General features: G+C 48.7%; 1 protein-coding gene across 1 annotated transcript; it reads right to left on the bottom strand.

Annotated features, from left to right (window-relative positions):
* Positions 1-11,235: 11,235 nt before the first annotated feature.
* LOC116855719 (thyrotropin-releasing hormone receptor-like) lies at positions 11,236-15,383 on the bottom strand. Its single transcript, XM_032838665.1, has 2 exons — positions 14,652-15,383; positions 11,236-11,629 (listed from the first exon to the last, which is right to left on the bottom strand). The coding sequence occupies exons 1-2, from the start codon at positions 15,381-15,383 to the stop codon at positions 11,315-11,317; spliced, it is 1,047 nt and encodes a 348-aa protein (XP_032694556.1). The 3' UTR covers positions 11,236-11,314.
* Between the last annotated feature and the right edge of the window lie 1,685 nt (positions 15,384-17,068).

The following is a 17,068-nucleotide window of genomic DNA, read 5'->3' as shown; positions in this document are numbered from 1 at the left end:
AAGCATCTGCCTCTGGCTCAGGTCATAATCCTGGGGCCCTGGGATCAAGTCCCATGTCAGGGGTGGGGGGGGAAAATCCCTGCTCAGCGGGGAGCCTGCTTCTCCTTCTACCCTCCCCTCTGCTCATTCTCTCTCTCCCTCTAATAAATAAACAGAACCTTAAAAAAAAAAAAAAAGAAAGAAAGAAAATTCAAGAAATGTTTACAAGACATTTCCAAGACTTGATAAGTGGATATAGGAGGTGAGGAAAAGTAGAGCTTGAGCCGGGCCTCATTATCTGGCTTGTCTAACAGGCCAGATAGTAGCGGCACTGATAGGGAATGAAGAGGAAGAAGCAAACTGAAAAGACTGGAAACAGTATTTCCATTTTGAACATGAGGACTCCAGTGGCCTTCTGGATGAGCTTACAGATGCTCAGTGAGTCTCAAGCTGAGGTTCTTGGAGGCGGAGAAAGACTTCAGAGCATAAAGAGCTGCATGTCAAAACCACAACGGGGATGAAAAAAACCCAGGAAGAAGAATGGCCTAATAGTGTAGGGAAGAAGAATCTATAAAAGATATAAAAAGAGCCAAGAAGAGAACCATGTGGGTGATACCAGAAATCATCGGAAACGCATGTTAGGGAGGGGATGGTCATACTGTCAAATGCAACAGGGAGTTCAGTAAAGCACAGACTGGAAAACACCCACCGGGTTTGGAAATATTTAGGCTACTGCTAACTTTTTCCAGAACAGATCCATGGGGATGGTGGGCCAGACCCAAGATTGCATGAAGTGAGCTCAAATGAGACCAGCAAGTGAGGAAGTTTTATCCACAGGACAGAACACCAAATTATTCCCTCTACAATCTGTTTTGAAAGTAGAGCTGAGAACAATAGTTAGAGGACACTATTTGAGAAACGGGCGATCCATTTATCCCTGGATTGTGGAGGATCATCTAGATGGTGTCTACTCAGAGGACAATGAATTGCTCCAATCCAATCAGAGTTTTGCCTGGGTATCGAAGTCAGGGAAACCCACTGTATTTCTTTCACAGATGTTCTTGGCAAGACTGGCTCCTGTGTCATTTAGTCAAAGTTCACCTAGGAAAATGTTTAGATATAAATGACAGGAAAACTTAAATAGCTAAAGTAAGACCTATATCATATTGTCTGGACCTTTCTGAGTAAATCTGTAGGAACACATGAGTTCTGTATATTTATGCCAACTTTTCCAGGAGTGATCTGATACTCTTTTCTCTGATGCTTTATTTGACATATTTCTACTATTTCATTTGAATGCACACATTACTATAAATGTCTTTGAAATCCATTGTAAAATGTGGGAAGTCAATACCTAAAAATCTTACCTGGGATTTGTTCATTTTCAGATACTCTTGAGAAAGGGCCAGGAGTAGGGCTATCAGAGCTGGGTAAGGAAAAAGAGGAATAGAATCATGAGAAGTCTGGCTAACTCAAAAGTTCTTAAGATCACCTATCAAGAAAATGGTTTTAGGGACACGTGGGTGGCTCAGTGGGTTAAAGCCTCTGCCTTCGGCTTGGGTCATGATCCCAGGGTCCTGGGATGGAGCCCCGCATCGGGCTCTCTGCTCAGCAGGGAGCCTGCTTCCCTTCTCCTCTCTCTGCCTGCCTCTCTGCCTACTTGTGATCTCTGTCTGTCAAATAAATGAATAAAATCTAAAAAAAAAAAAAAGAAAATGGTTTTTAGACCAATTGGGTGAGGGAATATCCAGTTATCCATTTATAATTCTGAAACGATCACTGAGAACTTTTCTTACTGAGTGAATATAAGCCATTTTTTTAAAGGAAACTTAGGCCTTGGAAAAAAATAAAAATAATCTGAGCACAGTAATATATTGGATCAGTAAAATTCAGTATATACAAAGTTTAGAACACTATTCCAGGATTAAAAGTAATATTAGGATTTCAATACTCATTGGTATGGGAAATGCTGAACTTATATCATTTACCTATTTTCCTACTAGTATTTTTTAGCCACTTGAGAGCAGAGAATCCAGAAGCTCAGAGAGGACTGCAAGTGCTTTAAGATGTTTGCCTTTTTGTCTGGCCTCCCTCAGATGCAGTTCCACCAGAGGATCTTTTGCTAAGAAACTTGTTTTAACTTAAATGTGGCAGAGTACAGAGCCCTGACCTAGAAACCAACACATGAATTCAGTTCTTGTTTATCACCAGCAAACTGCATAACTGGCGAAGATATTTACCTCCTGAGTCCTAATTTTAAAATAAGGCAAAATTACATAGTTTTAAAAGAAAACGTTCTCCTGACCTCTGCTGTGTGATTCTAGAAGGGGGAATATTTGATGAATTCCAGGTGCTGTGGTAGACATGGCTCAGAATAGACAGAAAGAGTAGCCACTATAGGGAATGGCACACATGTACTTGGAAAGTGATGAGAAATCATTTCCTTAGCTATGGCTGGTGCCCCTTCCCTCCAACCCACAACCCCACAAATCTGGGAAGTGTCTTTTCCTGTCCCATTTGCACTCTGCCCTTTCCCTTCAATTGCAAGCTCACGGTCATTCTTTTGAAAGTTGGACTTTCAAGTTCAAAGCCTTGCTGAGCTACAATATCCATATGGTCTCTGACTATGGTGTTATCACCCAGACTTTGCTCACCCTGGAGAGGAAAATTCTGGCCAGTTCCTTTCAAGGACTCTTTTGCTTCCACACTGAAATCCTAGGGAGAGATTTTCATTCAGGGATACGTTCTTCCAGGTGGGATTTCTGTTCCTGGTGACTGCTGCTTTTTACTCACTGGGATGGTTTTGTTTCAACCTGAGCCTTGAAGCCATATTTCCATTAGCTGGGACCTATGCTTGGAGTCCCAAAAGGTCAAGTGCCTGGTGAACTGGACGTTTTCTAGAATCTGATCAGGGCTGCTGAAAAGGGAGAGACTATTTCAGGAGCAGGAAGAGCCTAGAAACCTCAATTATGCCTTGCGACCTAAGGAAAGCAAGTCAAAATGTCTGTCCAAATATATGGCATAATTGCTTCCTAAGGCACATACAGGACAAGTCACTGTGCCAGAGAAAACCCAATGGGAGCAGGTAGAGGGGAAGGCATATTACAAACATCGTGAGACCAGGAGTAAAACAGACCTAGTTTGAAAACTCAACCCATTCACTTAGCTTTCTGCAAATGAGGTTTTTAAATGTGCTCCAACAGCGGAGGTAATGCTGACCCCACAAGCTGGTTGGGAAGATTGAGTGAAACGTGTAAAAATCTTTGCAAAAGGATAGCAGGGAATACTTATCCAGAACATACTATATATTCAACTTGACCTTCCGATCCTTTTACCTCGGAACAACCCTTGCATGGCAAATAGGATTACTATGCTCATTTTACAAGCAGAGAAAACAGGATTAGTCTAAATAACGTGCCCAGGGATGCAGTGCTATTTTGTGACAGGACCTGATCTGAACCCAAACATCACGCTCTTAAAGCCTAATGCAATGCTGCGGACATCTCCGCCCCGACCCTCAAGACCCTGAACTCTCTGAACTGAACTCTCTCGTCCAGTCAGTTCTGCGCCCTGGCCCTTCCCCTCAACTGCAGCTCGCATCCTCCCAACAAATACTTAATGTAAAATAACGGACATAATAATAATAGTGTTTATTTCTCATAAGGAATATTTGTTCCCTTCCCTGCTGCCCTCTAGCACTTTTCGACTCCGCCCGGCAGGCTGCACGTCCAAGTGCATCCACGAAAGTTCTGCAATCAGACTTGAGCCATTTGGACGCACAAACATTACACCCTCACAAAGCACCTTCTTCAGGCCAAAAAAAAAAAAAAAAAAAAAAAAAAAAAAAAAAGCTGCAGAGAGCGCCTGCCCTCAGGCCGGCGGGTCTGGAGGCCAGCCTGACTCTCGCCCCTCTTCTCCGGGACCAGCTCCACCCCACCCTTCCTTCCGACCCCAGAGGGCCCGGAGCCCCCTGCCAGTCCTTCCTCTAACTCGCGGTTGCCCCCGCCGCTGCACTTCCACTTTGCACCAAATACCGGTGGGCGCCGACCCCGAGCAACTGCACACTGCAGTACACGGTCCCGGAAGAACATTGAGAACCCAACTGAGCGCCCAGGTAGAGCGCGGCACATGCGCAGAAGCAGCCTCCGGGCCGCCCTTCCCAGGGTTCCCCAAGGGGCGGTGCCGCCTTTTAGAACTACATTCCCCATCAGGCGCCGCGGGATGAGGAATTCTTCGATGAGCGTCTGCTTTGATGACCGCGCCTGATGGATCGCTGTGAACCACTAATACGAAAAGAAAAGTTGCCTGTTAACTTCATCGAAGACTATAGCTGAGAAGCGAAGATTATTGACTATGAAATGTCCACCCACATGTTAATGATCCCCAAATCTTTATCTTCGTCCCAAACTTCTCTTATGCACCAGAGCCGTTTATCTTATTCTTTCTGTTTTCCCCTCTGAGCATCAGAAAACACACTGGGGAATAACCCTGAGAACTTTCTAAATGTGAGAAAGCCTTCTTTACATCTGAGATCTCGTAGGGGAGCACTCAAAAGAATGTAACCAGTGGGGTGCCTGGGTGGCTCAGTCATTAAGCGTCTGCCTTCAGCTCGGGTCATGATCCCAGGGTCATGATCCCAGTCTCCTGGGATCGAGACCCATATCGGGCTCTCTGCTTGGCGGGAAGCCTGCTTCTCCCCCCTCCCACTCCCCCGCTTGTGTTCCCTCTCTCGCTGTGTCTCTGTCAAATAAATAAATAAAATACAAAAAAAAAAAAAAAGAATGTAACTACTACAGGAAAGCCTTACCTATGTGGGTAGATCTATATAATTAAAAAAAAAAAAAAAAAAAAGAATGTAACCACTACAGGAAAGCCTTTACCTATGTGGGTAGATCTATATAAACACGTTGAATGTGTGAAAGCATTGTGGAATTCAAACATTACCTACCCGAGAATTCATGCTGAAAGGCAATTTATCAGTGGGGAGTGTAGTAATAAAAAGATGTATGATATGCTCTTAAATAAAATAGGCAATCACATATATAAAGCATAATTTTATCTTTTATAGAGACATGTTTAGAGATGCACATTTAAGTAGGTATTAATTTAGATAAAATTTAGAAAGATATGCTCCAAAATTAACAATGTAATCCATGGATATGAGATTATTTAGGAGGAAGAGGGACTTTCCTTTGTGCATACATATAATTTTTCTTTTTTTTTTTTTTAGATTTTATTTATTTATTTGACAGACAAAGATCACAAGTAGGCAAAGAGGCAGGCAGAGAGAGAGGAAGGGAAGCAGGCTCTCTGCTGAGCAGAAAGCCCGATGCGGGACTTGATCCCAGGATCCTGGGATCATGACCTGAGCCGAAGGCAGAGGCCTTAACCCACTGAGCCACCCAAACATCCCTTTCTTTCTTTCTTCTTTTATTTTTTAAGATTTTATTTATTTGACAGAGAGAGACACAGCGAGAGAGGAAACACAAGCACGGGGAGTGGGAGAGGGAGAAGCAGGTTTCCCGCAGAGCAGGGAGCCTGACGGGGGGCTCGATCCTAGGACCCTGGCATCATGACCTGAGCCAAAGACAGATACTTAATGACTGAGCCACCCAGGCACCCCCTATATAAGTTTTCTATGTATAAGTAAAATGGATGATTTTTCCATTTTGGGTATGAAAAATAGACAAAATGAAAAGGAAATATAAAGGCATTCTTGGTCTACTAATTTGAAAGTCAAATATGTGAGAGAGAATAGAATACACACATGCATATAAATAGATCTTCATTGAGATAAGTGCTGGAATTGAAAATGCTAAATGTTCACCACTTATACATACAGGTTGATAAGGAATTTTTATTTGTGACATTAAGTGTTTTTGTTTTCAAAAATTTCCTTAATGTCTCAGTAACTTCTGTCTGTCCTCAAATCATTCTTTCAGCCATCTTGGTGCCTGTATTAGTGTGCTAAGCTTGTGTAAAAAAGGTACCACCACAGAGTATCTTCAACAACAGAAATGTATTGTCTCTCAGTTCTGGAAGCTAGAAGTCTGAAATCAGTGTTGGTTTTTACCCTGGGCACTGTGCGGGAGATCTCTTCCATGCTTCTCACCAAGCTGTGTCTTGGCTTGTAGATGGCATTCTTTCTGTGTTTTCCTATGACCTTCCGCCTTCACGTGTCTGTCTCTGGGTCCAAATTCTCCCACTTCTTTTTTTTGTAAAGACATAGTCATATTTGATTAAGGTTCACCCAAGTGACCTCATCTTAGCTTAGTCATCTGTTAAAAACCCTGTTTCCAATAAGGTCATATTGACAGATACTGGAGGTTAAAAACTTCAACATCTTTTAGTGGGATATAATGATCATCCAGCAGTTTTTCTGACAGCTCTAGTAGAATGAAATGAAATATGACCTCGTATTTACTTTGATGTGTGTATGGGCATCTCTCTTGAGACTTATTTGGGCAATACGACACCAGTGGGTCTTGGGAGAGTAGAAATCCATGAACTGAATTTCTGGCATCATGGCATCTTGGGCTGATTCTGGCATGTGGGTGGTGCTCCAGCTATGAAAGATTTGTTGCATGAACGGTTTAAAAAAGAAAGGGGGAAATATTGCAAGGAGGAGGAAGACAGGGAAAGTGATGAGAAGGGGATAGGGTCTGAGTTTTATGGCTTCTCGTGTCCTCAGCTCTGGGGACTCAGCCAGCATAGAGCTCAGGGTCTAGTCCCCAGAGATGATTAATTAGCCAGGATAGTCGAGGGGGAGGAGGAGAAGAAAAGGGGAGAGGATCCAAGGGATCCGGAGGAAAGCTGAGAGATTGGGAGGGTAGGGAAGGGGGAAGGAGAGAGAGCGGGATGGAGGGGGGCTGGGGGAGAGGAAGACAGTATGTCCAAAAGCTGGTCCGAGAAGCGGATATTGGATCATGCAGGTTTCTCTATGGCCACTAGGTGGCAGTATTGGCAAGGACTGCTAATTAGCAAGACCACGGTCACTCACTACCAGAGTGAACTTCCTTGTTGCGCGTTATCCTGGTTATCTCATCTTCGAGGACATCTGTTGGTTTTCTTGGCCCTCCTCACATCCATACTACCTTCTTCTGAGAACAGTACTTCAATTTTCCTCGGTGGGACGACCACACTTCTATTAAGGTATGCCACATACACTTGCATAGGCACACTGCACAACTCCAGAGGAATCATACACTTAGATTTCTGAGTTGTACCTGCTGAAATTGAGCAGTGCCAAACCTAACAACCATCAATGGCAGCCATTGAACGATGGTCCAGTGAGTTGCCTGTCCCATTCCTGGCCTCAGTGGAGCAGAGTCTTTCTGATATGGAAGACCTGAAGCCCTTGCCCATTAATTGCTGTTATATAGATCTCTGGAGTTATCCTGATTCTGGTTCTTACCAACTCCAGCAAATTCCTTTTGAATGTAGCTATTCAGAAATACTTTGTGTTGCCAACAAAGAAACCCAATAAGTCACAATCCACTCCTCAGGCTTTCCTCAGACTGGAAGCCAAATCACAGGAAAGGGTCTTGAGTGTTAAAATGAAAGCTGGTCTTTGTTCCTTATCCAGCATTTATTCACCCAGCAATGACTTCTGGAGACCTGCTGTGTGCCAGGCACTGTTCTAGGCTTTGGGAAACAACAGTGAAAAGCCTGACACGGTCCCTGCCTTCATAAGATCTGCTTATTCAGAATCTGGTGAGGAAGACCACAATTTTTATTAGCCACAACTAGCTATAGCATTGCAAAGAGCTATAGAATTCCAAATTGTAAGGAGTGCTGGGAGGGAAAGGAATGGAACGCTGTGTGGAAGATATTTTTAAGTAAATAGTATTTATTTTAGGCTTGCGAAGTGCAAGCACTTTCCATGCTTCCGAGCGATCACCAGAACAATGCTGTAGTTTAAATCCGACTGTAGGTCCTATTTCACAGATGTGAAAACAAAACCTACACAAATAGAAAGATATAATATTAATAATTTAGAAATACAAATATAAATAAGGGTTTTGCCAGGACCCGGGACTTTACATACTAAAAGTGAGGGCAGTCCTGGGCAAACACAGACCAGCTGTCGTTCTAAGGAATAATTCGGCTAAGGTCACACTTTAGGGAGCGGTGGGGTGACTACTGACTCCAGATCTAATTTGACTCCAAAGTTCACATACATAATGACCACCCCAAGGGTGCCTTTGGATGTGAGCAGTTTCTGGAGAAACGGGGGCGAGCTGGAGAGGCTGAGGGCAGGTCAGCGGGAGGGGGAGGCAATGGTCCAGCAAGAGATGGGAATGGAGATGAAAGGAGGCTTTCTCCCATCAGTAAGTGCATGGATAGGAAGGGAGAAGGGAGCAGAAGTAGTATGACTCAAGGGTTTTGGCTCAGGAGTGGGGAGGATGTGATCTGGGGAGAGGAGGACAATGATTCAGATTGGCCCTAGTGGGTATATCATCGAGGTAGAAATGGTGGTGCACAGCTAGAGAAGAGTCTCAGAATTGGGGAATCCTCGTGGCTTAGCTTGTCAGAGCCCAGAGACCAGCTGGAAATGAAAGCCTCTGGATCAGCCAGGCTTTCTGGGTTGCAAGCAACAGACACTGACTCAGACCAGCATAACCAAAAAGACGGACGTTTTAATGAGGATTTCAGGAGACTCCTTGAACCAAGTTAGAATACAGGAGGGAAATAGGGCAGACTGGGTGGCAGGAATGAACTACATCTTGGGGGGATGCCACTGCCACCACTGCCCCCAGACAGTGTATGTCATGCTGCTGTGGCTGCTTCCACTGCCGCTGAACAACGGACACCACCCTTGCTGTTGCTAGCGTAAATAAAATACTCCTGCCTTCCTCCCCTCCCCGCCCCCCCGCCCCGTGCATCTGTATCAGTTGCTGAAGATTCAAGTCCTGGGTGTCTGATTAACTGAATCCAATTCACATGGCCCATGCGCATCCCAGGCAGCAGGGGAAAAGAAAAGCAAGTGTCTGGCTTTTCAGATTTCCTTAGTGGGAGAAGGCATCCTGCCTTCTTCTTCTTCTTCTTCTTTTTTTTTTTTTAAGATTTTATTTATTTATTTGACAGAGATCACAAGTAGGCAGAGAGGCACGCAAAGAGAGAGAGGAGGAAGCAGGCTCCCTGCTGAGCAGAGAGCCTGATGTGGGGCTCCATCCCAGGACCCTGGGATCATGACCTGAGGCGAAGGCAGAGGCTTTAACCCACTGAGCCACCCAGGCGCCCTGGCATCCTGTCTTCTAGCAAGATTTACATATGGGTGATTTCCCATGTCCAGAAAGGATGTTCAGAAATCAAGGAATCAAAGTGAATGAATGATAATAAAATGTCTAGTGCAATTTCTGCAGCTGTCATACGTACCCATGCCATTGTATAAATGAGGTTCAAAGAAAAGTCCTGTAATGTACAGAGTTGTCCAGAAGTGGCCCCCAAAAGTTCTCACGGGGTTGCCTGAGCATTGAGCCCTCTGTGTCATGGAGGGGGAGTGCCTCTTTCTTAGTTTCCGTGACAGTGGGGTCTCTCTCCACAGCAGAAGAGGCTGTACCTTTGCATGGTTCCCAGTGTCCCCAAAGGCAGGTGCAGTGCCCAGACAACCCCTGCGAAGCACAGGCATCCCCAACCCCTTCTGCTTGGTGCCCAGGCAGTTTGTTGCTTCCCTTCATTGATGAGGCTGCTTTCACATGCTTCCCCATAAAAATGGAGAGTGACAGGTATGGGATCCCACCCCTGGAACACAGACTACACCACAGTCCAGTAAATCACTTGTGTCCTCATTCCCTTCTGTGAGATAACAGTGGGATGGGGCACCTGTGCATTTTCTTCTCTCCCTGACCCTCAACTTGAACTTTACTACCAACACAATCAATCTTACCTTAACCCATTCTGTGAGATGTCTGAATTTCTCCTGAGTCTGACGAGTGGAGACTCCAAAGGGACCACCTTGCCCTAGCAATTCTTTGCCAAGGTCCTAGAGCAGTTGGGGCTACCTAGAAAACCCCCTGTCCGCCCCACCCTAGTTTCCATTTCAGCCCTGTCTCCCTATCTGTCAATGCTATCTTCTTTGTTCTTTGTTCTTCGGTACCTTAACGCCTTCTCTCTCTTTTAGAAGATTTTATTTATTTATTTGAGAGCTAGAGAGAGCGAACAGAAGCAGAAGGAGCTGGGGAGTGGCAGAAGGAGAGGGAGAAGCAGGGAGTCTGATGTAGGACTCAATCCTAGGAACTTGAACCCAGGACCCTGAGATCATGACCTAGCGGAAGGCAGATGCTTAACCAACTGAACCAGCCCGGCGCCCTAAATCCTTCTTCTTAGAGGAAAGGCTTTTAAGAACTTCCCATTCACACTGAAGTTTCAGGTTAACTCCTTCTCCCAAGGAAATGTGCATATCTGGGAAAGACAGTGCTTAACCACTTCAAATAAGCACCAACAGTGGATTGGTGACACTTACAGAGAAAAAAATATAAGATTTTTTTTGTGGTGGAGGGGAGGGAATGTCCTAGATTCCTTTCAATGAAAACATGGAGACCCTGCCTGCAGGTAAGGCTGGTTCCAGGAGTCTTTTTGCAGTCCTCCCTCCCTGCACTATGAGGTTGGGTGGTCCTAGAAGCCTGGACCCAGGCCACAGGTCCAGAGGGCTCACATCTAGTTTAGACAAGGCAAGTGCATCCAGCACCCACCTGCCTTCCTCATCGGTTGCATCAGCCAGGATCCCAGTGCTGGGCTGGACGTATCGTCCCTCCCTCCCCCGTTAGAATGGGAGCTCCTGAGAGTGGGGGCCTGGTTGGCATCACCTCTGTAGTATCTGAAATGCCCCGCAGGCTGCCCTGTATGTAGCAGGGTCTCAACAGAGTCACATGTCACCATCAGCACCTGGGGGGAGGCACCATCTGGTGCTGATGCTGGCAAGACAAAACAAAACAAAACAAAGCAAAACAAAACAAAAAAACACTTCCCGAATCTTTAGGAAGAGTGCATCCAGATTCCCAAGAGATCCCTGGTGAATGCCTCTGACCTACTCAATCTGCAAATGTGCATCCCAGGCTGCCCTTAGGCCACAGGGTGCTTTTGTGTAAAATATAAAGAGGTTCTCCCTCTTGGATTTGTATAGTTATTAAGCTGGAAAATTGTTTTACCAAATATACAGGTCTAGGCTGTGATGTGAATGGTGACCCCCTAGGGTTGTGCAGTGCACAACCTGCACACCTCTACTAAACAGCCCTGGACACCACTCCCTCTTCAGTAGAGATAAAGTAGTGGGCCTTGCCCTCAGGGGCCAGGATCCCCCTCCGGGTCTGGACATCGTGCTCCCTGGTTGCTTCTAAGAGCCCAGCCTGATCTGGGAACAATCTTTGATGACACTGTAGTACACAGGGGTGGCCTCCTGGGGTGGGAGCTGGGGCCTGGCCCGCTGGCACTGAAACAGTCTGTGGAAGGCCTCCCGGAAGCGCTGGGACATAAGGGCGTAGATGACGGGGTTGACTGCGCTGTTCAGGTAGACGCAAAGGCGGCAGAAGAGCAGGAAGCCGGGGTTGAGGTAGGGCGGGCTCAGGAAGGAATTCACCACCACCAGGGTGCGGTAAGGCAGCCACAGCAGAGCAAAAACCAGCACCACCACAGCCAGCATCTTGGTGACCTACCAGGTAAGACAGGAAATAGAGGGACGTGTGGGTGGGTGCCGAGGGAGAATCCCGGGTTCCCAGCCTCTCTGCAGGCTTGGGAGGGGAAGAGGCCAAAAGAGCATCTGGGCCTTTGCAATTGGTGCCCTCATGCATCCCCCCGCCCCACCCCCCCATGATGCCTGTCCCATCCCCAGCTAGGACACTGCTGTGCCTCCTTCCAGACTCCACTCAAGCCATTTTCAGTAAGGGACACCCCCCCCAACACCCCCAATCCACCCTTGAAGCCCTTGGACGGGTCGCCGTTTTTAGTAGCAGCAAATTCTCGAATCCACTGCCTTTATGGTGGGGGGACTTGAAGAGTAAAGGAGTGAGTACAGATAAAGAAAGCAGAAGGGGGCCTGGCAGGCACTAAGTGGGATTGGAGCTGCGAACACAACCTCTACTACTACCATGACAAGTGCACAGAGTTCAGAGCCATGAACAGCCAGGTTACAGTCCTGGTTCTACTGCTAACCAGCTGTTTAACTGGGACATACCTCTCTGTCCAGCTCAACCCCTTCTCTGCAACATCCCTGACCACGAACTCGCTGGTGGTGCTTTCAATGCCCCCCACTCCCCACTCCCCCTCCAGACTCTCCTTCCTGGCTTTGCCTTTGACCGCCAGTCATGTCCCCCTCCCCCACCTCTCAGCATCCCCCCTTCATTCTTGGCCAGCACTTCCCTAACAGTGGAGCTGAAGCAAAGCCTCCTAGAGGTGGTACCCCAGGGAAGAGGTTTCAAAAGATGCTCTAAATTCCAGAATGGAAAGACCAACAGGGAGCATCAGTCAATGGGAGACAGTGACACACCCAGGCCCGCCCACACCCCCCCTGGAGTCCTCAGTGACTCTTCCCAAGACCAAATCTTGGGTGGCAAAAGGTCACTTACTAGAGCTTAAATTGCTCCAGCACTCTGGGCGCCGCACTGGTTCTGCCTAGAAACCCCTGGATACATGGAATCGGCTCTCAGGAATACTGGAGATATGACTTTCTCATCAAGGAGGAAGCTAGCTTGGAATGTTCCTGCCTAAGATTGCTTCTCAGAGTCCAGGAGTATAAGTGACCCCTCCAAAGAGGCCTCGGCCTGCCTCAATCAATAAGCTTCAGTGCTGTAATATTCTCCAGGAACCAGAAAACTTAGGAATTCCCAAATCAGTCTTGACTCCTGATTTTACTAAATTCAGATTTAACTCTATTCCATTTTAGGTTCATTTGGGTGATTCCTACTAGATAGCAGGGGGCGGGCTTTGGAGCCAGTCTGCCTTGGGTTCAGACCTTGGTTCTGGCACTTACCGTTCCTGTCACCTGGAACAACTCCTCTGTGACTCAGTTTCCTCATCTGTCAAACTGAGATGATAACCGCACATACATCTTGGAGTAGTTACAGACACTCAGTATACTAACTTGTATAAGACCAGTGCCTGGCACAGAGCAGATTCTTGATAATCATTGACTACTACTATCAGCAGTAGTATTTTCCACTTTGTTCTCCTAGACATTCTGCTTTCATTCAGTGCCTCTCGCCTGTTGCTGTAGTACACGGCATTCTGCAAGGGCTCTCTTGGGCATCAAAGAATGCTGTCTTTAGACTGCCCACAGTAAAAAAAAAACAAAACACTGATGCTCAAAAAAAACCCACAAAACAGTAATAAGAGGTACCCTATACTGAATACTTATTATGTGCCAGGTTCATAATATCCACTACCATCCACAGAGGTGGATGGGCACTATAATGACAATGACTTTACAGAGTTGAAAATCAAGGCTCAGAGAGGTGAAGTGACTTACCCAAGGCCACACAGCAAGATGTTAACAAAGCTGGGCCCTAGAAAGACCCAGGTCGGGAAGACTATTTTCACTAGCCGAAGTTTCACCTAAAGCACAGGCCAGGTGGGGGCTTGAACCCAACCCTTTTAGGCTGAGCTGGAGAGTGGTAAACAGAGAAGTAAATAAGTGGTGGGAAGGTGGGAGGGGCATTTGTCTGGAGCGGAAGGTGATGCTGGTCCTACAGCCAGAGAGTTCCTGTTCCATACTGGCTCAGCCCGGGTCCAGTCCTCTTTCCTCTAAAACCCACCTTGAGCTAACATGCTTGCAAGGAGGAGCTGTTTGAGGCAGCTGGAAGAGCCCCCCAACAGTGCACCCACCCCAGGAAGAAGGGAGATGGTGCAGATGGTCCTCACCTGGCTCAGCAGTGACTCAGCAGGGGCGAGGTGTCCTCCTCCCTCCCCCGCCCGCTGAAGGTGTGGTTGGCAGGCTGAGGATAAAGACCAGCTGGGCTCTGGGAGCCCTCCTTCCACCTGCATTCCTTGAATCCCCTTGCAAGACCACACTGCTGGAGTGTGGGTGGAGGATATAAGGAGTCCTGGACGCTTCCCTCCATGTGTCACCTTTTCACTCCCTTGTCCCCTCTGAGCCTGTTACCTTTATCCATTAAGATAGGTGTGAGACCTCCCGGATGGGTTCAATAGCAGGAAAGATCAAAGGACCAGGCACACAATGGAAAGTGCTCCCTAAGGGCTGGGTCTCTCTTGACCGCACCCCAACCCATCCCCCTCTTAGGCTGGCTGGTTCTCGGAGATCATGCAGGCAGTTTTAGGGTCAGATAAAGGCTTAGGAAAGTCACTTTCCCTCTCTGAGTCTCAGTCTCCCGATCATTAGGAGAGTACCACCCTGGGTGTGGCCACTGGTCGTGAATGTTTAAAAACAACCAGTCTTAACTGAACATTTAGTTTGTAACAGGGCTTCACAGAGGCTAAAGGCTTCACATGGTTAATCCCATTTCTCAGGACACTCCAATGTGGTGGGCGCTGTCATTACCCCATATAGCGGAGGAGGAAACTGAGGCTCAGAAAGGCAAAGTGGTAGCTCCAAAATCAAGCCTAGTAAGTGGCAGGACAGGGATTGACACTTGAGGAGTTTGACTCCAAAAGGGCCCAAGCTTCCCTCTGTCCATCTGCTGGCAGGGCATAGCGGTCCCAATGAAGACTGAGGTCCCCACCTGCTTCCGGGAGTTGAGGGCGCCTCTCTTGCCCCTGGAGGAGTAGCGCTGGTGGCCAGCAGGGCGACCCTGGTGCGCAGAGTCCGAGTGCACCCGGTCTTCAGGCGGCAGCGGCCCCACAAAGAGGATGCGTGCTATGAGCAGGTAGAACGCGGTGGCCAGGCCCAAGGGCAGCGCATAGAAGAGCGCGAAGTCCAGGAAGTAGATGGGCAGGTATAGAGAGCGTGACACGCGGTAGCCACACTGCACCTGCACGCCGTCGGCGTACGCCGTCTCGCTTGTGTCCACCAGGAAGAGCCAGAGGACGCAGTAGGCGCTGGTGCCCAGCCACACCGATGCGGCGATGCGCTTGGCCCTTGCCACCGTGCACAGAGTTTGGGCGCGCAGCGGGTGGCAGATGGCGAGGTAGCGCTCCACGGTGAACGCGGTGATGGAGCCTGTGGACGCATTGATGCCCACGTACTGCAGGTAGGTGATGCCCCGGCAGCCTGCGTGGCCGAAGATCCAAACCCGGGTGGATGCCGCCTCCGCTACGGTGGGCACTCCCGCCGCCAGGAGCACCAGCAGGTCGGCGGCAGCCAGGCTCACCAAGTAACAGTTGGTGGGTGTGACCATTTGGCGGCACCGGAGCACCACCAGGACCACCATGGCGTTGCCCGCCACACCGACGGCGCACACGAGGGGCACCAGGGTCAAGGTCACCACCTGTACAGCCAGCGGAGGCCGGGGCATGGTGCCCAGGCCCGAAGCGTTCGCGTGCTCGGGGTGCTCGGTGCGGTTCTCCATGCGCGCGGCTCCGCGCTGCACCCTGAAGGCAGTGGCGAGCTGGGGGAATTACCCCCGCTGCAAAGGTGCCCTCTGGGGATCTGGAGACGCTCTCCGTGCTGGAAGTTGGGGGTCCGGCAGCTGCTTCCTGCCGAACAGGTTTCTCCAGCTCCGTGCAGGGTCTCACTGTCGCCGCTCAGGACGCTGGGGACTTGGAGGAATCAGGAGCAGGAACCGGGAGATAGGCGCGTGCTGCTCAGTTTCCAAGACGCCTTTCAAGTCTAAGCTGGCGCGGTATTACCCGGGGTGAGGTTTACTGCAGGGGCGCGTTGCAGACTGGAGCGTGGCGCTCCCGGAGTGCACAGGGAGCCCAGATGCAGCCCCCTACGGACCGACTGCTGGCGCCCTCTCAGGTCTTACCTCCGCTCTCTAGGTTCGCGGGGCTCAGGACTCTGATCTGAGGCGTCCGGTCAAGGAAGCGCAGTGTGGTGTGGGGTCTCCGCCTCGCTAGCTTTTCCCTTTGCTCTGCTTTCGGGGACTACCCCGGGCGGGCTCCTCCGCGGAGTTAGCGTGTTATCTCCACTGATACCGCTTGGCTGATTCTGGTTGACCGGGTCAGGCACCTGTTCTTTCTCAGCGGCTCTTGCACGGCACCCTGGGCACTTGGGGTCGGGGTGGGGGGATGCAGGGTGAGGTGGGGAAGGGATGCTAAAGGCAGCAGTGGTATGGGCGCCCTACTCGCATGCCTCTTTCTCTCCTCTGCAGGGGCGGCTCCCCGGGGCAGTGGGGGAGGAGTAGGCCAGCCGCTGGCTTCTATACTCAATCCAGAAATCCTATCTTGCTTTCACCGGCAAAAACCTCAGCCCTGCTATTGACAAACGGCTAGCGGAGCCGAGGGCCAGAGCTGTGGGGAAACGGAAGGTATCTTTCCATCTAGACTTGGGTTGGTCCTGTCTCCTAAACTCTCGTCTCCTTGCTACTTTCCACATTCTCTTGCTAACCTTTGTCAGTCTTCTTTTCTTCCTCCTGCAGAAGATCTGGAAATTGGACATTCTTGGCGGGTGTGCCCCACCCCCAGGAGGATCTCTCCCATCCTAATACTGTGCCAGGGGCACTTGCCAGTCAGGGACAAGACTGTGCCCTGTGAATCTTTCTAGCTCCGAGTCTGATAACAAAGGAGACACATCATAGTAGTTGAGTGAAGGAAAGAACTTGTTTTTTCACTAAAGAAAGCTTCTAGAGAAGGTGGGACCCACTGAGCTTCATAAAAAGCATAAAAGCTGCTTTCTAGGGAGCCCAGCTCTGTACCTGAACAGAGCAGACCCCATGGAGTTGTTTGCTGCTTCCGGTCCATCGATTATGCTCTATAAAAATGATTTTTCATCTGTGAGATGGGCTAATAATAATAGAACCCATCTCAGAGTGTCCTTGGGAGGCTTACATGAGGAACAAAGGAAAAAATCCATGCCAAGCGCTTAGCTGTGCTCCACTGGGCAGGGGGGAATGTATCAGTGATGACAGATGGTTAACATGTTTCCTTCCCACACCCCCCCTTATGGATGAGCCCAAACTCTCAGTCTACAGATCTGATAAATGGCCAAGAAATGAATGATGGGGAACTTGGCAGGGCCGTATCTTGGGGGCACCAGCCA

The sequence above is a fragment of the Lontra canadensis genome, unplaced genomic scaffold (genome assembly GCF_010015895.1).
Source record: "Lontra canadensis isolate GAN:19392208 unplaced genomic scaffold, GSC_riverotter_1.0 scaffold105, whole genome shotgun sequence".
Taxonomy (NCBI): domain Eukaryota; kingdom Metazoa; phylum Chordata; class Mammalia; order Carnivora; family Mustelidae; genus Lontra; species Lontra canadensis.
The sequence above is the reverse complement of the archived record's forward strand: the minus strand, read 5'-3'. Positions and strand labels throughout refer to the sequence as shown.